The sequence below is a fragment of the Rhagoletis pomonella genome, unplaced genomic scaffold, assembly GCF_013731165.1.
Source record: "Rhagoletis pomonella isolate Grant_MI unplaced genomic scaffold, Rhpom_1.0 Rhpom_scaffold_00008, whole genome shotgun sequence".
Taxonomy (NCBI): Eukaryota; Metazoa; Arthropoda; class Insecta; order Diptera; family Tephritidae; genus Rhagoletis; species Rhagoletis pomonella.
In genome coordinates this window covers 17,169,547-17,190,061 of record NW_023458562.1, presented here as the reverse complement: position 1 = coordinate 17,190,061, position 20,515 = coordinate 17,169,547, and the positions used below count along the sequence as shown (strand labels likewise).

General features: G+C 35.1%; 2 protein-coding genes and 1 long non-coding RNA gene across 5 annotated transcripts; 2 read left to right on the top strand and 1 right to left on the bottom strand.

Moving 5' to 3' along the window:
* Nucleotides 1-3,763: 3,763 nt before the first annotated feature.
* Nucleotides 3,764-6,973, top strand: LOC118744263 (heat shock protein 75 kDa, mitochondrial). The gene is made up of 8 exons (XM_036477160.1): nucleotides 3,764-4,200; nucleotides 4,258-4,607; nucleotides 4,660-5,011; nucleotides 5,070-5,251; nucleotides 5,312-5,480; nucleotides 5,560-5,629; nucleotides 5,708-6,400; nucleotides 6,484-6,973. The coding sequence occupies exons 1-8, from the start codon at nucleotides 4,068-4,070 to the stop codon at nucleotides 6,656-6,658; spliced, it is 2,124 nt and encodes a 707-aa protein (XP_036333053.1). The 5' UTR covers nucleotides 3,764-4,067; the 3' UTR covers nucleotides 6,659-6,973.
* Nucleotides 6,974-7,313: 340 nt separating this feature from the next.
* On the bottom strand, nucleotides 7,314-8,183 carry LOC118744269. Its single transcript, XR_004993523.1, has 3 exons — nucleotides 7,942-8,183; nucleotides 7,619-7,838; nucleotides 7,314-7,561 (listed from the first exon to the last, which is right to left on the bottom strand). It is a non-coding gene; the product is annotated as an uncharacterized LOC118744269 (long non-coding RNA).
* Nucleotides 8,184-8,277: 94 nt separating this feature from the next.
* On the top strand, nucleotides 8,278-20,386 carry LOC118744266 (V-type proton ATPase 16 kDa proteolipid subunit). 3 transcript variants are annotated; one of them, XM_036477163.1, is made up of 4 exons: nucleotides 8,278-8,422; nucleotides 9,417-9,542; nucleotides 18,268-18,457; nucleotides 18,537-20,386. In XM_036477163.1, the coding sequence occupies exons 2-4, from the start codon at nucleotides 9,461-9,463 to the stop codon at nucleotides 18,739-18,741; spliced, it is 477 nt and encodes a 158-aa protein (XP_036333056.1). In that variant the 5' UTR covers nucleotides 8,278-8,422; nucleotides 9,417-9,460; the 3' UTR covers nucleotides 18,742-20,386. The 3 variants fall into 3 exon arrangements, with proteins under 3 accessions (XP_036333056.1, XP_036333058.1, XP_036333057.1); XM_036477165.1 differs by lacking the exon at nucleotides 8,278-8,422 and adding an exon at nucleotides 9,137-9,155 and having other exon boundaries at nucleotides 18,537-18,894; XM_036477164.1 differs by lacking the exon at nucleotides 8,278-8,422 and adding an exon at nucleotides 9,169-9,346 and having other exon boundaries at nucleotides 18,537-18,894.
* The last annotated feature ends 129 nt before the right edge of the window (nucleotides 20,387-20,515 follow it).

Below are 20,515 nucleotides of genomic sequence, written 5' to 3'. Positions count from 1 at the left end.
GAGGGCGAGTAATCCCTTTGACCTCCTAAACAAGCAATCAGGGAATGGATACAGAAATATGATACATGAAACCTCCCTAACGATGAATACGTTAGCACCATCAGAATAATCTCCCACAAACCTTCCAAAGAAACAATGAAAGAGGACACACAGAATTAGATCACAAATTCCTCCCAAACGAGCATTAAAGGAATGCTCCTATTAAAATCATGCCGGAAACCTCCTAAAATAGCAATGAAAGGTTCTCCTATTTTTCAAAATTGCTCCTAATGGTGTAATGAGACTACATTGATATTAAACGTGCTTTTTAGATTAATTCATTTATATAATTTTCCGATCGTCAATCATATATGTACAATAATACATAATATAATATATTTTTATAATATACTTATATATATGTTTATAATATACTTTAAAAAAATATCTCAAAGATAAGATTACAAACCGGCGAAACACTTTACATATATCATGTACAAATGTATTTATTTATAATATACACTGAGTCAGATGAAAAGGCTTCAGTGTTTAGCTTTCAGGCATTCATCTTGGAATAAGTGGTACGAAGTAGTTCCTTCTCACTTCCAACAACAAAAATTACGTGTTGGTGTTGGTTGATTTTTCCGACAGGGTGGTAAGATGATTTATTTTGGAACGAAGGGATGACGGAAATTCGCTCCAAAATAAATCAACAAAAACTATGATACGTGTGCCCCAAGTATATGCGGAAAGTTTGCCCAGCTGGTTGGTACGTTTAACTTCAAATCCTGAAACCCCTGATATCGAGTATATTCTCTGGGCGAGAAAGATTGGACAGTCTTGGCGTACTAAATTTGTATGCAATCTGTAAAGATTTTTGGGTTTAAAAATAATTTGCAATAAGTTTAAATAAATGTTTCAGTAGGTTCACAATTTACATTCGCCTTCCATTTAAAGTTATCTTCCATTTATAGTTAATCTATATTTTCTGAAGTATTCGTTGTCAATATTTTTTTTTTCTTTTGCGATAATTAATTCCTTAAATAAAAACTGTCTTTTAATTGCTCCAATATCTCGAGAACCGAATACTCCTGAATTCCTTGCTTTTGGAGTTCACTCGTTTTGCTCCAAAGGGAGTAATAACGGAGTTTAAAATCAAAAAATTTCGCTTATTGCTGCGAAATCATGTCTGAGGGAGCAATACTTTATTGTTAGCTTTGGGAGAAATCTCTATTTGTACCTAAGCGAGTAATAAACGAGGACAAAACCGAAAAACCTTGCTTATTGCTCTCAAATCATGCCTCATGGAGCATTTTTTGTCGCTCGCTTAGGAGATCTCCCATTTGACTCTTAAGCGAACTATAAAGGAGGTCAAAACCGACAAATCTCTCTTATTGCTCCGAAATCAGACCAAAGGGGGTATTGTTTTATTCCTAACACAGGGAGATCTCTCTTCAAGTTCTAGTGGGGACTGCCTCGCTTCGATTTCGGAATGATTACACATTAGGCCGTATGCATAAAAACAAAGCAACTTAATTAACTTGCACTTAATTTTATTTGAACAAATCGAATTAATTTTATTTGAACAATCGAAAAATAATTTGCTTAGGTTTTATGCATACGGCCTATTGAGCTTACTGCCAATATAGAAGTGTTACATACCGTCGGTGATACTGCAAAACGGTCTATGTATATTAGTACCCTCGACACTTATGTAATACGGTCTATTACTTGCACCGGAATGCATCTGTAATTCGTTCCACCCTAATAAACGAATGATAAAACTGTCTACCTTTGGCTGATGTATATGAACGATTGCCAGAAGCGATCAGATACAGATAACAGATCAATAGACATAGAACGTTTTGCAATATCACTATGGTGACCATTCATACCGATTTTGGCGGGCCAGTACCGATTTTGAGAAAATTGTCCCGCTGAATACTTTTTAAAAGTCGGGACGTTTAAGTGTCCTGATTTTCATATTTGTACCTATTAAGTCCCGATTTTCAGTGTTTTTAAATTTAATAAGAGTCTCCCTGTACTCTGTTCCAAAAAAGCCATTTTTCGCACCAACGTGGCAACACTTTCATTATAACAAATCATGAGTCAACACCATGAACCAAAAATACAAGATCACGTAAGAACGCGACGTTGTATTTGTAACTGGTTTTGAGAAAAAAGTTTGCGAAAGCGGGTTCGTCAGCTGAGAGTTTGTTTACATCACAAGCACCTCTATTTTACACTTTTATTCAAGTAAAGAAGAGTTAATTCAACATGACAACACGTTTTAAAGCATTTTGTTGCATCAATTTACCTAAATTGTGCGTTTAAAGTGTCTGACAATAATTTTAGCTAATTTTGGTTTTCGTTGTTTTCTTTGCTTTGTTTACTTTTCGCTCGTTTTCCAGTGAAACAAGATGGCGTAGAACCCGCTAAAAAAATCGACTTTTTTCACTCTCTTGTTCTTACGTGATCTTGTGTCTTTCGTTCATGAGTCAACACAAGGCGAATTTATACAAGGTGGTGTTGATGGCGAAGTCATTTTGACATTAAGAAGTACCGCGGCGAAAATCTAAATTCGCCATCAACACCACCTTGTATAAATTCGCGCTCTTCGAAGGCTAATTCACAGGGATTGAGGTGGGCATCTAATGGATCTGGTTCATTTCTAAATTCGCCATCAACACCACCATGTATAAATTCGCCTTGAGACAACACTTCTGATTTTAGGTGTGTAACTAAAAGTCAGTACTAATTTGTATTAAAATCTGCAAATTTTTACTGGAAAAGCATATAATAACCTAAAAAATTTGCAAGAGAGCACTGAATCGAGAGCGTAATAACACGGGAGAACTGCAAATTCTTGCTAGTGAAATTTTTACTAGCAGAAGAAGAACAAGAAAAAATATCAAAAGCGCCATTTGTTGACTTGGTTAAGCGTAAACAAAAGTAAAATGAGTGGAAATCAAAATAGGAATGATGTACTGGACTGTGTAATGGCTGATTCACATACAACTTTCTTCGCTTTGCTTGATAGTTCTTTGCTTTGACATATAAGATCGATGTAGGCATATGCATGAGTATGCTCACATAAAAAACGTTTGAAGCAAAGCAAAGCAAAACGAAGCAAAATCTTGGGCAACTCTCAACTTTTGCCCGCTTTGGCAATCAGCTGTCTACATGTATCTTTTCTCGTGCGCTTGCATTTGCATTTAATGACAAAAATAGAGTAAATAGGAATTTTTATTGCTATTATTAATGCATATTCTTATATTGTTATCTAATTTACAGATAAAATATATGGAGGAAAAGGAGAACGCAAAAGTTGTCAAAGCGTTTATTGTAGCATACCTTCTGCGTTTCACGCTTTGTTGTCAAAGTTTGAACTGTCAAGCAAAGCGAGGAAAGTTGTATGTGAATGGCCCTTAAGTGCTTGGGTATAGCAAAGAGTTTAAAACTGATTTATAACTTGCAATAATGTGTCAAAACAGCGCAACAACTCTCCACCTGCAAATTTTTACTAGTTTTGAGTTCAATAACTTTTTCTGGTAGTTTTCTCTTCCCAATTTTATGCTCTTGCTGCAACGACACACCTTTGTAAAAGGTCCTACACACGGATTGATTTATCGGCCAACCAGTTGGCCAACCGCTTGAAGTTGTTGGTAAATAAGCCGTGTGTAGGCAAGTTGGCAAACCTTCGTCCAGTTGCTCGTCAGGTTGGAGTAAAATCAAAAATTTTCGATTTTTGAGGCAGATTGGTCAACTTGTAGCTCTCTTTGTAGACAAGTTGGCAACCTAAAATGTGATTTAATTTTTTTAAAAGCCCATTAAGGTTTACATGTGTTTTTCGGTTCGTTTCGCTAGTGGAAAAGCGTATGATTTGTGAAAACGGGGACCGTAGCGAAGAAACATACAAATAACGAAACTGGTTGGCCGATAAATCTATGCGTGTGTAGGGCCTTTAAAGGAACTAGTGTTGTCAAAAAGAGATTTCACATGTGAATTGAATTAAAATTTTGTGTTTGATTTTCTTATTTGGATCTTTAACTTTATAAAAACTTTGGAGCGTAAACTTTATAAAAAGGATGTCATTTACATCGCGTCTTTGTCGTGTTATCAACTCGTCGGCACACGTGCAGCGTTATGCAACTCGCGCGCTTGCCAGTGGAACACCGACATCATGGTCATTTCGCTGGAACCAACATTTGGGAAGAAATAGTATGACTATCCGAGGATTATTTAATTCTTTTTTTGCATAGCTACACTTATTTCCAGGTCTCCAATTTGTGCGATACATTGCTTCAGAATCCACAGCATCAGCGACAGCCGATGATAAGGGACGTTTGCACACTATAATTAGGCAAACAGAGAAGCCGGTTGGCGAGGTTGATAAGCACGAGTTTCAGGCGGAAACGCGAATGCTATTGGATATTGTAGCTCGTTCATTGTATTCTGAGAATGAAGTATTTGTTCGTGAATTAATTTCAAATGCTAGTGATGCATTGGAGAAGTTTCGCTACACTGTACATACAGCTGGAGAAAACGAGAAAAACTATGAAGCTACCGACCGTCCGCTGGAGATCCATATTGCTACTGATAAGCAGTTAATGCAATTGACGATACAGGTAAAATTTGTTAATAAATAATAGAAAGTTTTGGCAAAACTACATTTCCCAGGATACCGGTATAGGCATGACACGGGAAGAGCTTATCAACAATTTGGGTATGATAGCCCGAAGTGGATCTAAAAAGTTTCTAGAGCAAGTGAAAGAAAAAGGTGGTGGTATGGAAAATTCATCGAATATTATTGGGCAATTCGGAGTTGGGTTCTATTCTGCTTTTATGGTTGCTGACAAAGTGGAAGTATTTACGCGCTCTTCGAAGGTTAATTCACAGGGATTGAGGTGGGCATCTGATGGATCTGGTTCATATGAAATTCAAGAGGCGGATGGCGTGGCCCATGGTACCAAAATTGTTATTCACTTAAAACCTGAATGCAGGGAATATGCAGATGAGGACCGCATTAGAGGTTGGCTTTTTATTACTTATTATATTTAAAATAAATGTATATTAATTTTCCATTCAAGCGGTTATTAAAAAGTATAGTAATTTTGTTGGCTCACCAATATTCCTAAATGGCCAGCGCGCAAATGACATTCAGCCTTTATGGTTGATGGAACCGAAAGATGTTTCACAAGACCAGCATAATGATTTTTACCGTTTTATTGGTAATACATTTGACACACCTCGTTTCGTCCTGCATTATAAGGTAAAGTACAATAACAAAAGCCCATTAGAAAATAACTTAATTAACATTGGATTTCTCAAGACTGATGTGCCACTTAGCATACGCGCCTTGCTTTACTTCCCCGAAGGTAAACCAGGCTTATTTGATCTGACCCGTGATGCTAATGTCGGCATAGCGCTTTACACACGCAAAGTTTTAATCCAATCGAAAACCGACAACCTCGTACCCAAATGGCTTCGATTCATTAAAGGTTAATGAAATATAGTATAACTAATTAAAAAAACAATGTTCTTAGAAGCTAGATTTACTGTACAAACATTTGATTGCAGGTGTCGTTGATTCAGAAGATATCCCGCTTAATTTAAGTAGGGAGCTGCTACAGAACAGCGCTTTAATCAAGTAAGTGACAAAACCCACAGTTCTCATGGTATTTTGTTTATGGAAATAATATAAATAATATATGTATAATTCTCATAGAAAACTTTCAAACGTGCTGGCAAGTCGAGTATTACGCTTCCTACAGGAGCGTGCCAATAAGCAACCTGAAGAGTATGCCGCTTTTTACAAAGATTATGGCTTGTTCTTGAAAGAAGGCATAGTTACATCAAATGACCACAATGAAAAGGAAAATATTGCAAAACTTTTGCGATTTGAATCATCCAAGAATATGGATGGCAATCGTGTCTCTCTTTTAGACTATTTTACGAACGTTGGCGAACAAAAAGATATATACTATCTGGCTGCGCCAAATCGAATTCTAGCTGAATCTTCTCCTTACTATGAAAGCTTGAAGAAACGTGGTGTTGAAGTACTATTCTGTTACGAACCCTACGATGAACTAGTGCTTATGCAATTAGGAACATTCCAAGGCAAAAAATTAGTATCTGTTGAAAAAGAAATGCGTGAGGATGGCGCTGCCGAGAATATAACAGACTATGGAGAAGGCAGTCTGTTACGTACGCAGATAGACGAACTCTTGCCTTGGATAAAGGAGCGACTGAAGGGAAAAGTGGCAAATGTAAAAGTGACAACGCGCCTGGATTCGCATCCTTGTGTAATTACAGTCGAAGAAATGGCTGCTGCCCGACATTTCATACGGACACAAAGTCATCAATTGCCCGAGGAAAACCGGTTTGCCCTATTGCAGCCACAACTGGAGATCAATCCCAAGTAATAAAATAAATCAATACTTTTTATTTTTAAACACTTTCTTATCATATTTATCCATAAAACCATCATATAAATTTTTGTAGGCACGAAATTATCAAGAAGCTGAATAAGCTACGAACAAGTGATCCGGACCTCGCGGAATTGGTTACGCAACAGCTTTTCGCGAATGCCATGGTAGGAGCTGGATTGGCTGAAGATCCACGAACCCTGCTATTAACCATGAATGATTTATTAACAAAAGCATTGGAGAAACACTAGAAAATTTTGCTTTAAGGTGTGCAATTGAGGAACATTAGTCATAGTTTTTATTTGATACAAATTTAGTTGTTTTCGGTATGAAGAGTATAGAAGAAAGCAAAAAAAAAAATTACATTTAAAATAATCAGCCCTATCGCCAATTTCATGTCAATAAATTGTTCCCATAATTTAACATGCAAAACAAAAACAAATTGAGAAAAATTGTTTTTGTTTTGCTATATAATTTTTCGGAATATTTGTTCACGTGAAATTCGCGATAGAGCATAATAAAATTAAAATAGTTGAAATGAGAATAAACCAACTTTTAAATTTGCATAGGATTTGTTTACAGAGCTGTTTTCAAATACCAATACATATATCTCGTCTTTTTAATCGACTTAAGGAGGAGGTTACCAATTCGTCGGAATATTTTTTGTATGTATGTCATGGCATAACTTTGGACGACGTTAACCAATTTCGATATCTGTTTGTAATGTTTTTAAAAGAAAGGTACTTCAGAGGAGGTCTCATACTAATTTGGTTTGGATCCGTTTAAGTATCCGTGCAAGTATGATTTGTTTTTTGCTTAAAAATTACTTGTCTAAGATATCGCGGAAATATCATGATCTTTAGCATTTATAAGGATAATACTTATAAAGAAGTTTATTCTTGAATATACTTTATCTTTTGATTAGATACTCATATAGAAAATTATTTGAAGTATGAGACCGATTGAAATTTGTTGTCTTAAGGAGATATTGAAACATGACAAAAAAGAAACCTCTTTGAAGTTCAAGCTCAAATACCTATATCGTTCAAAATGGTTTCAAATCTGTTTCTGCTATTTTTAACCGACTTGACAAAACGGAGAAGGTTATCAGTTAAACCCGACTTCGTTCCGCCGCACAGGCAAACGTTAGTGTTCTAGGGTTAAAAAGCTCGGTATAATCAGTGCAAGGCGCCATCTTACGTTTAACTTACTCGACGCGCAACTCTGCCTCACGTGAACTGTCAAAATTAAGAATGAAAGCGTAGACTACATATCGCCTTCTCGCTTTACTTGCGAGAGAGAAACAAAGTCGGTAATGCCTCTCACGTGTTTAACCGCTTTGCGCGCTCTTTATTAGCATTTCCATGTGAATATATACTCAATTCCCCTCTTCAATGCAAATCATACCAATTAGGATTTGAGTTTTGATACCTGAAAACAACATAAATTCAAGATAATTTCTTGATTTGGAAATGCCTGCTCATCTTTAAAAGCAGAAATGTTAATATTAGGATTGCCAGTATTCACGTCTTACTGATATTCGTTGAGAAATATAAATTTCAATGGTCACGCGCAGTTAGAAGGGAAAATTTTAGTTCACATACAAACATACACACAAACCAATAAATTCCGTTCGATGCGCGTGTGACGTTCTCTTGCTCATGCACCCTTACCCCAACCCAGTGCTGATTCAACTTGTGCTGGTCATATGACCATTATTTTAATCATGCGCATGCAACAACTATATTTACTACGAAAGAGCTATCACATGCGTGTGAAGAGTGCGGCCATATGATTGTTCTATTTGTTGAGTGTGATAGCTGGTGTATATAGCGAATGACAAAGCTATGCAGCAAATTGAGCTACGCGGAGTTTGACGTTCAGTGCAGGAATTGAAATCACTCACAGTGTTGCCAGCGACCGAACCGACCAGTTCTTGTTTGAACTCCTACGCTCTAGCAGCAAATTGCCAGTCAAGACCCAAGAAAGGCCTAAGCTAACCGCAAGTTAGTCAAGTGAGTGTTGTAAAAGTGCAATTTGTGAGGAAAGTTAGGAAAAAAATAAACTTTACGGTCAGCGATGTGTGTTGAAGTCATAGAAAAAAGTGATTTGCTGAATTCGATTAGTACCATTTGCTGAAAAGTACTTTGCTGTGAGCAGACGATAGTCGATTCACTTTCATCATGGGCAGGGGAAATTAGAAAGAATACGCAAGAAAGGAGAACAAAATTGCCACGACATTTATTGAAACGTGCAAAAGAAAGTGGCAAAAAGGAGCACCGTTGCGTTGAGACCCATATGTTCAAAGAGTAGTGACTCGTTGAGATTGTATCATTTCATTCGGTACCGACAAATTTTTTGTTGGGCGTTCCGGTAAATTAACTTGTTAATTTGGAATTCTTTGTGATAGTTTTACGGAATCAGATTTCTTCGAAGTTTTTTGTCATTCTGAACTTTTAATTTTCATAAAGTGTGCAGCATTATAATTGCGTGTATTACGAGTATAAATTTGATGTGTATAAAATACATCATTGCACAAAGAAAAGCAACAACAGCAAATAGAAAATACGAAAAATACTACTCTACACCCGAATACGCCAACGACAGAAGGTGACGACAACGTTGCCGACGTTAATGACGAGACAAAATCAAAAACGAGACGTAACGAAGCGAAACAATTGAAGAGAGAACGGCAAAAACAGTAGTAGACAAGCAGCAGTCACAGTGAAGAGCTCTGAAATTTAAAAGGTGCTATCAAGTAAAATCGCAAAATAAATTACAAATTTCCTATTTGATTACAATAGATATTTAAAAAGAAGACACAATATTCTTTAAGAAGAGAATTAACGTACGATTTCGCAAAAAATAGCTCGGTAAAGTTTCCCTTCAACACACATACAAAAACCGATCCCAGTTGAATATAAAGAAATAGAAATATTGTAAGAGACGAGTGTACATCTTAAGCAGCAAGCCCTAACGAAAAAATCAAATTAATTTTCTTTTTCGTAGAAAAATTTATAAAACACCCCGCACATACACAATAAAACAGAATCATGTCTGATGCATCGAGCGATAACCCAATCTACGGACCCTTCTTCGGAGTCATGGGAGCAGCCTCAGCCATCATCTTCAGTGGTAAGTAACTTGGTTAAAACTAGAAATTTTGTACGAAAACTGTAAATTGCGTCGAAACAGTGATTCGCATTCGGGAAGACAAGTGAATTAGCTGAAAAAATAGTAAAGACGCAAATAGACGGCATTATTTGATAGTCACTCCTTAAAGTGGGCATTCAGTCAGTGGGCCGATAATGCATTCGGTCCACGTTTTTCATTTTTGGGTGGGTGGCAGTGGCCGTGAGATCTTATAAAGGGAATATCCAAGCAGTAGTATACATAGGAAAAATGCAATATGCTAACAAACAAAAAACGGTTTCGGGCCAAAGGGAATTAGAGTAAACAATATATGTATCTAAATTTGCACGAAAAGAATTTTTCCTATTATAATCGAGCAACTAGAAAAAAATCAAAAATTTTGGCAGATGAATGAAGAAAGGCAAAAGAAAAAAGACCATGTGAAATGTGTTTGGCACGTATGTATGTACATATATAGGTATATATGAACATACATAAATATATGTAGATACATATCTAGTCATCTAATGGCAGGGCCGTCGGGTGGAAGGATGTAAAATTGGCACATACAGTCTTAAGTGCATATGTATGTGATAAAAGTAGTGATGAAAGTAGAAAAAACCGCTATAAATGTAGGACGAAAGGATAGGTTGCTTGTTGGTGCTTTTCGCTGAATTTGTTGATGAAAATTGATAAAATGAATGTTCGAATCTCATCCTTATTGAAATACACTAAAAGGAACATAAAATAGTTTTGTTCTGTAGCATGAGATAAAATTTTTAGTATCTTGATAGAGTCAGGTATTTACTTGTACGTACGGTTCTAGTCATGCGTTTGTAAATTTTTGGAAAACTTGGACCTACTTCGAAAAATAGTTATAAATAAAAAAGAAGTAAAGTACTTGTAAACTTTAGTCGTGCACATTCTATCCGTTATTGTTGAGCAGAGAAAAGAGCTTTTTAAATGGTTATCAGACCCCGCTCTGTTGTAAGCTAAAATGAGAAAGGCAATTTGTTTGAGCTCTTCATGTAAACTGCACGCAAGAGAGTAAGGAGAGCAAAAGAGCAATCTTTTTCGGGATATAATGACTCAACACGAAAAGCACCAAGTGAAGCTCAAATAACCAAGATATTAAATGTTATATGGAAAACCAGTTGGAAATGTGCTTGTAGGTGTTTTCAGTGCGATGGGGTGGGTGGCGGTAATTTTAAGGTTAAGCCTGAATGGCATACGACAAAGTAGTATACACACAAACACGTACAATTTAATTTTATTGTAAAAAGTCATGAGACTGCCTCATGCTTTTTTTGCCTTGGTTGACGACGCCATTGCGTACGATTCCTTGAATATAAGGCTTTTCTTAATGAATAAACAAATATTGGTTAATTTTAAATTCAGATGTTAACACTAAAGCGGTCACATGCTCTTATTTGAAATCACATGGTCAATTAACAATTTGTTTGATAAGACAGCAAAGAATATTCATACATAAGTTAACTTGCCAGAGTAAATTGCTTGAAAGGTGGCAGAGAAATCTTTTAATGAATTGAATTCATTTAGTATTTAAAACCCCATATTAAACTAATAAATATATGTGCCTTATGTGCTTTACATCACCTTTAATAAAACTAAATTTAAAGGATTTACCTAAATGAACCACTTCAGTCACGGGGCTTCCAGATATTACGCAATCAGAATAACCTGTTATCATTTCCTCTCAATTAGTTTAGCTTGCGAAGAAAATGCACAAATATCACATGCCAGTAAAATATTCTAACCGAGTTAGCTGATAACGATATTTGATAAAGACACTGTTCTTGACAGAATTGTTTACTTTGCTCTCATAAAATTTTCATCTGTTTTCTCTGTTAGTTAAAAAGGCGAATTCGCTTAATATGTCATTGTTGAAATTAGAGATTTAGATATATTTTTTATACATACAATGTTTAGAAAGTTCAGTACATGTTAATTTAAAAACAAAACGCACGTATCAACTCATAACTTCCATATTATAATTTTACTAAAGCATTTTAAATAAATAAAAAAGGTTATCGACATAGAGTTATAATACCAGCATCAAATCTCGCTAACCTACAGTATTTTTTCTGTATAGTAGGTTATCCAGTTGCCCAAACGAGTCACATGAGTAACTGACAGCGTAGTTTACAATTGTCTTCCACACACTCGTTTATCCGATACTTCCTTTTATGTTATTTCGCCTACTGTTATTCATTCACGCTTCGTCTTGCGGATTCTCAGCAATTGAGTCATTCACATACACATACTAAGAAAAAGAATAACCAATAAATAGAATTTAAAGCATAACAATCATCTGAGGGTTTCTTCAGATTGCATGAACATCTTGTTTTATGGAACTTTTTATTTATTGAAACTAAATTATATAGTTACAGTGTAGTTTGAAAATACGTGTATGACATTGATCATAAAGCTGTGAAGTACTAGTGCAAATCAAAGATTATTCTTGCCGCTAGAACATATGGGAAATAAAAAACGTATCTCTTAATTCAGTGGCTATGATGCTTTACTGCTTATAAGACAGACTGTTTATTTATGCTATGTATGTAAAGTGTTACGGTTACTTTGTGATCCCTGATTAAAATTTTGTTCATTTGTATGAAGCAAATAAAATCGACTTATCCAGTTTCTATAAATATAATGCCCTGCTTTGTGGCATGCCATTGAACAGTAAATTTTGCTTCTCATAACTTTGAAAGGCTTCGTTTCATTGAACTTTTCGCTTGTGTCTACAGCAAATATACTTGTATGTGCTCCATATTCCTCGTAATGAACTTCTATTGCCGTGTTATATATGTGCATGTAAACTACCGGTTTTGCTTTTTGGTCCGCTATAGACTCTTATGAAATTTGTTATCGCTGAAAGCACAGACGCCCTTTTTCAAACAAGATTTGTAGATAATTTGCATTTCATTGTTCAGATGTTTTTCTGAATGTATTTATTATTTCGACCAATGCATTTATATGGGTTTGAATCTGGTACTTAATGAGACCATTACTACTTCGTCACGTCACGTGATATTACAAGATTAATAAAGACCATTTTTCTTTATAAAAAAAACCGCAACGCCCACGAACATGTTTTGGTTATATATTGCACGAGCGCGTCTAGACGTTTACGCATTATCCGCTCATTTTTGTATTGTACTTCAAATTCGGCAGCTATTCGTGTGCTCATCTTCGTTATTTTTATATTAGAGCATGTAGCCGCTCAATGCTGTGAAGAGTGTGAACCTAAAAACTGCCTACCTTCAGACTTTATGTTTGATGAAAGGAAAGAACAATTATACGAATTGTAGCACATGTAGAGCAGCATAACAATGACCTCCATCGCTCACAGATTTGGACAAGTTCTCTCTCAGATGCACAATTGCATCCGTATACAGTGTGTTCGAGAAAACGTCATCGATTCACATTTAGTCAACAATATGTATGTACATATATATGCAAAGTATATTTCGTTCAAAAGAAAATGTGAAATGTACTCAACAAAACCCCGACGATTCATTAATAGTTTTTACGCAGCATTATTTTATTTAGTGCTGGGCATAAATGATTTCTATACATGTAGTATATGCCCCTTTAATTCATTTATCATGTGAATGCCAATGAGAATGCGTGTTTTTCTGATTTCAATGCCAGCGTGCCTTAAAAATATTTGATTCGCATTTAAAATCAGCAAGTCGATTTATTTTTATTCCAGTTGATTTGTAACTGCATGTACATATGTATGTACATACATGTACTGCATGATTCACTTTACTCAGCTTGCACAGATTTGCATGGCTTAGCTCAACTTCAAATATCCATCTTAATATTGACATCCAATTGTAGCCGCATTTAAGCAAATTTATGTAATCAAAATGGCACATATACACATGTATTTAAACCTTGAATGAAGAAAGCATCAGCTACCACCTGCTTTTAAATTGTTTAAAAGTTTCAAGTATGGATTTTGTTACGTCGCGAATTTAAAAAATTGTATTTCACTCATCACATCAATTTGCATTTTTAGTGTTTTGCTATTCCTATGTTGATAAGGTTAGCTCTCTTGCTTTTTTTTCCATTTTCATTTACATTTATTTTGTTCGAGTGTTGTTTTTGCTCTTTCAGTTCTTTCCTTATTGCTTTGTTTTTATGTCTGCTGCTTTTGACTATTTACATACATACATATATCCCAATATAGGATCTTCAATGCGTTCGTTTGTACAACTGTATGGCTTTGTGCTCAAACGTGACGTAAACTGCTTTTAAATATTAAATAAAAACAAAAAAGAATGGCATACAAAAAATAAGAAAAATGTGCTTCATTGTTTTATTGGCAACGATTGGCGTCTATGTTGTAGGCTAGTCGGTTTCAAATACACACGCTGTTTCTTTATTATACATAGTATGTTTTGTGATACATCAAAACGCCAGTATTGGCCTATATATATTTCCTCACTATCAATCTCATTTTTATTAATTCACTGCGGTGCTTTAATAAACTAAGATATCAAAATAAAAGGGGAAATTACAGATTTAACAATATCGGAAAACCCGAAAAAGTAGAAATTAATGAAAAACAATCGGTTACACTTAAGTTCAACAGCTCAAACAAGTTTTACCTTAAATATGAAAATAACAAAAAAGTAATATACTTAATTAAAATGAAATTGTCAAATCCTTATGAAGCTACTCCAAAAACCTGACCTTCTGCCGGCCAATTGGGTTGCCCTTCTCCACCGGATAATGTTTATATCTTGATACATTCGTATGTCAATATAAATTTCCGTTGGAGACCGCTCATTGCTCTTCAAGAGCCATATGAATCAGAGCTTACATCTTGCCATCAATTGCCGGCAATTTGGTAGTTTGACAGCTACCAAACTTCGTGGCGGCAACATTAATGATATTTTAATATAAAAGCAAAAACTTATCTCTTTTCAATTAAAATATTTTGAATTTTGCTGCTGTATGGTATATACTACATAACATGCAGCTGTGCCGTAATAAGCCGAGAATTCTAGCGGCTATACGGATTTAGCAGTGGTAGATGAACAATGCAAAAACTAGTGACTTGCTGCTACAAGTAAAGTGCTGTCAGGCAAGGCAATGCAGCATTTCGAAAAGGCTGCCAAATTGAGAAATTTTTGTTTATTTCCGAAAAGTAAATTGCAAATTTTGCACAGCGAATGAATTTCTTGTAATTTTTCTCGATATTTAAATGCAATCATGGGTCGCCTTTTCTGTTGTTTGTTGAGAAAGTAAAATTTCTCTTTCTCAATAGGGGTATTCTCTGAGTCTTGCGAAGCCCTTGCATGGTGCACAGATTGCACGGATTGCACGGTAAAAACCGGTTTTCGTATGGGACAGCTTTGCAAACCGTGCAATCCGTGCACCGTGCAAGGGCTTTGCAACACTCAGAGAATACCCCTAATATAACAGCGAATTGCGTGGAAAAGTTGCAAATATTGCCGCGTCTGACAGCGCTTGTACGAGAGTTGGGAAATAAGCACACAATTGCGCTTATGAAGACTCGAGCCATAATTCAATTCACTTGATTATTGTTGGCTGTCTTTGCTGAGCTGTACTTCTACTCAGAATTAGACTCGATATTTGAATTGTTTCGATATTCTCCGTTCTGTTACGTGATTGTGTACGATGATCAATTCAACTAATTCTAGATGTGGCATTTTCGCTACACATTTGTATTTATTAAATATAACAGGCTGCCGTCAAGCTAGTCTGGTTGCATTTATTTTCTTTGCACTCGCTGAAACGGGTAAACAAATATATTCCAAAATTATTTATTAAATTTTCATAAAGTGTGCTATAAAACTTTCAGTTTCATGTTTTGTATACCAAGGCAGCTTTACGCTTGAACAATCGATTTTTGCTTTTAATCTCCCCTTCAATTGCTTATAATAAGCTTCGGTGCTTTTCCGTCAGCTTTTTGACAGCTAGAAAAAATTATGCACGTAATTGCTATTATAATATTGTGGCTTGTGTTATTAATTAGCACGAAATCACATGACTGCAGCTACAAACCTATGTATGTATGTACCTATGTACATGTATCTCATATCTATCCAACTGTCATCGCTATTACTCCCAACTTCACCCTGCTTGTGGCGTACTATGTACAGTACTCGTTAATAATGACGATCGTTCAGCTTTTAAGTGATAGCATGAAAGAGCAGCGATAGATATTTTCGTGGAAAATAAGCAAATAAATTGGCATTTCTGACAGTTGTCAATATGTTTTTGCTAGAAGTCGAGTTCCCCTCGGGGGTGTCCTTCAAGCATCGCTAAATTTTTAGTATCGATATTAGCAGTTTGCTGAATTCATATATACATATACGTGTATGTGTGCATGTGTATCTTTGTAAATAATATTCCAACTCCATTTTGCGCGCATTTCTGTTCGGATGCCTGTTATGTTTCAAGCTTGAACTTTTTACTGAAGCTCGCTCAACAACCGCTCGCTCGTTGCAACCTTAATTAATTTGTCGTGTTTTTTTACATTTTTGCTTTTGCCTATAACCGGTTATTTCTCATTTTTTATAAGTTCGAATTCACATACGTATATGTATGTATACCTTGTGTACATATGTATATACGATAAATGCGACCGCGAATTCTTAATTCTTATTTTTGAACTCATTAGTATGCACGTTAAGCAACAGAGTATTGCAGAAAAATTACCCTAACGAATTCGTTTTCAACCGTTGCACGAGTCTGTTTTAACATAGCTTTAATTTTTTCTGTCTTATGTAATTTTCTAGAAGCTTAATCTTATCAAAATCATGACGATCTTATCAACTGTTAGGACTTTTATATCGTCTTCTTTTGTATTCTACTCGCTTTCTGTTCATTCAAGTGCTCATTATCAAAACAGCTAAACAATTTGAAATTCAATTTCTTATTCTTCAACGGCTTTTCGCCGTTTTTAGATTCATTTCTGGCTATCGCTTTGTTGAAATTGAGTCAATCTTATCTGCATTCCTTATTTCTTTTGTACGTGCATATGTATGCGTGAAGTAATTGCATTTACCTTTTGCGTCAAGTTTATTTTACACTTTTTCTTTATCGTTCTGTTTTTTAGGTATCTGTTATTGATTGCACAAACCTTTGATTATAATTTTATACTTGTCATGTGACCATTATGCCCTATGAAATATGTGTAAAGTAATAGGAGAAAGGCAACCATGGCATGGCGTTAAAACACCCAACATTTTTATTCAAAAAACCTAAAAACTATTCCAAATGTTTGTCAGAGTTACATATAAGCGAGCCCAGTGCCATATTTTATTTTAAAGCCGTTTAATTCCTTCTCGTATAATAAATTTACATACTTAGGGTCGGTTACTCAATTTCTGGTTAACACTAATTTCCGGTTAAACATAGTAAACTTATTAAATAATTTGAATGCCGCTTTTTAAAAACGCGGCAACCCTCTTAAAACATTTTAAATGACCAAACTAAAGATTTCCTAACACTCTTTCGCGTGACACCCATATTTTCATATTTCAATTAGTTTGCGTGTAAGTTAATTAAATTAGACTTTTTGAAAAGGTGGCAACCCTCTTCAAAAGTAGTTTAAAGCTAACACCTACTTTAATAACTTTTGTCTGACACTGTGATACATATTTTAATTAACTGCTGAATTAAGTTGAATAGATTTTTTTTTTTAATATGGTTCGGAAATAAAGCCTTGTCAAACCTATTTCGATTGATACCAATATTTTAGTAATTCACGCAGCTTTCTAAACACCTCAAAAATATTGTCACGAAACAAAAATACAAGATCACACAAAAACATTCAAATTGGATTTAATTTTAAAAAAAGGTGCAACCCTCCTACAGTCAAGTTATGCAACAAAGCTTTTCAAAACCATTTCGATTGATACGCATTTTGTAATAATTGGTTTAATTTTTTAAATAATTTGTTCTTAATTTTTTTGAAAAGGCGGCAAACTCTTTTCGAAAAAGATAAACCCCGTTGCACATCTACAGCCCGAGCCCTCTAAGGATACCTCACTTTTGAAAATCGAACAAACGGTACGGATCTGATGGTATTGATTATTAAATAATTTGAACTTAATTATTCAGCAGGTGGCAATTCTTTTCGAAAAAATAAAACCAGTTTGCACAACTAAAGACCAAGCGCTTTAATTTGACATCCCGTTTTGAAAATCGAGCGAACGGTGAAGATATTTTGTCCTGGACAATAAATCCCTTTGCGTATTATAATTATAGATAGATGTTTTAACTTCCTTGAATAGGATAAGATTTTATTTTTTTGAAGTTGTATTGCTTTGTATGAGTGAATGTTGTGTGAAATCAGTGTGAAGAAGTATTTTTTAAGAATTTCGTCGCTGCGCAGTCACTCATAAAATCATTTGTACAATTACCAATGGACACTTTAAAGGTATGCAAAATTGAAAACAATTTCTACACTTGAAGTAAATTAGATTTTTTTGTATTATATAATAATAACTTAACCTGAAAACAGCTTCCATAAGTTGGCGTCTACCATAGCGAAATACTGATTATTCGCTTATGGGAGCTATTACTTGCTTCTCGATTTATTACTGTCTCTGCGTTGTAAGAGTCGCCTAACAATCTGTCTAATAATTGCATATACATACATATATAATACTTGTAATATGTAGATTTTCTTCACCTTCTTGTTTTAAACTTTTTCCAGCTCTGGGAGCGGCCTATGGTACCGCCAAATCAGGAACAGGTATTGCTGCCATGTCAGTGATGCGACCTGAATTGATCATGAAATCCATCATTCCCGTTGTCATGGCTGGTATTATTGCCATTTACGGTTTGGTCGTAGCTGTCCTTATTGCTGGTGCTTTGGGGGAGCCCTCAGAGTACTCACTGTACAAGTAAGTTATTGTGTGATCTAGCTTGGGTCTACATTTCACATATTCAATATGCTCATTCTGGATTTTTTTTAATTTACAGGGGCTTCATCCATTTGGGTGCCGGTTTGTCGGTAGGTTTCTCTGGTTTAGCGGCAGGTTTTGCGATCGGTATAGTTGGTGATGCTGGTGTAAGAGGTACAGCACAGCAACCGCGTCTCTTCGTCGGTATGATTTTGATTCTCATTTTCGCTGAAGTATTGGGTCTGTACGGTCTTATTGTTGCCATTTACTTGTACACAAAATAAATTAATACAAAAATTACAACCACAACCAATCCAACATCCACATCAAATAAAACAACAAAATGCAAAAAATCAACCAACCAACCAAACAATCATTAAAATGCAAGAAACAAAACTCATCATAGAAATTTGTAATTGTATGAACGCAGCAACAAACAAGTAAAGGAAAACGAGAAGGACCACCATCAGAAATAATAGTAAAGGCAGTTGCCAAACAAATATGAATGCAATAATAGCAGCAGATCTCCCAGAGCCACAAGTATTGGTTGCAAAAGAGCCAAAGAAATTTAAATAATACACGTGGCTGGTTAAGTATTGAAATATTCATAACTTCATCGAATAAAGGATGAAGCGAATAGTTGCAGAAGTTATATACAATTTACATAATGTGCAACATTCAACATAATTCAGCAGGACATGCGTCGAACACAACAACTGTTACGTCTATATGTTTGTCTATACAATACCCGACTTTATTCTATTTATGTTACGTTACTTTTTGATTTTTATTTATTTTCGGGGAGCTAATACCATTATCCATAACAGCAAAAATTCAACAATTTATATTTGTATATACATAAAGTAACCAAGTGTTAAACTAAAATGAAAGATTGGGTCTCTTTTTTTCGCTGCGAAGAAATGGAAAACATAGTAACTACGTAAATGTTATAAATATTTCAACACTTAAATCGTTAGCAATAACAACGAGACTAGTTTACGTCAAAGCGTTATAGATCGCTGCCAATTTTTGCTAAGTTGCTGTGCTTTTTTAAGTGTTTTCTACTCTGAAAAATTATTTGTCGCGTTTTTGCGTTTATATTTGCAACGAGTTTCCGTTTTGTTTATGTTTTTTTCTGAAATTTCCTTTTGTTTTCTGTGTAATTATAACTATAAACTATTATAACTATAAATATTTTCAACAACGTTTATTGTTGTTGTTTAATGAAAAACTTGCGTAATTAAAGTAGAAAAGAAAACCACTTCAACCAAAAGCCGTAAAGTTTAAAAGAAAAATGGGAAATGAATCAACCAACAAACAAACTTGTTAAATAAAATGTACATGTAAATTAAAATTTAAAATTAAAATTAATTAAATTTAAATAAAGCAAGCAAAGAAACAGTATAAACTTAAAAAATATTAAATATTTAGTGAGAAACCACCAACAAAGCAACTACAAAGACAACCCATTCAATGTAATAAAAACAACCACCAGCAACAAAGTGATGAGAGCACGAATTAAATAATTGAAGGCGAGCGGGATATGGATACTGGAGTCAGTAGAGTATGATCATGACAGAAAAGAGCACCGAGCCCCAATGTTTGATTATTTCATTGTTGAACGCAAGCTATGTTTTCGAATTTCGAAGATTTCTCTTTGACCAACTTCCTAACTCGGCGCTTGCGCATATCGCATGTGAACACACACACACACACACACATCGAGGAGACGTTTATCAAAATCATGCGCACACAAGATGCGTAAACACTACTTCAAGCCTACTTTTAGGCGATATAATATTTCTTGTCATAGCTCTCTGCGCTCGACATATCGGCTTTGCGGCTCGCTTTGAAAGCTTCTTGTTGCATTGATTGAAGGAAAGATCACATGTTGAGAACGAACAACGGCTCGTCAAAATTGCGGCAATTAAGAACTATAAAAATAAACAAAAGACGAACTTTTACAACTAAAAGAATACATCTCGGAAAGGGAGCACACACAAAGGAATGAATGAATCAACATCGATATGCCCAAAACCATCTAAACTCATGCCAACA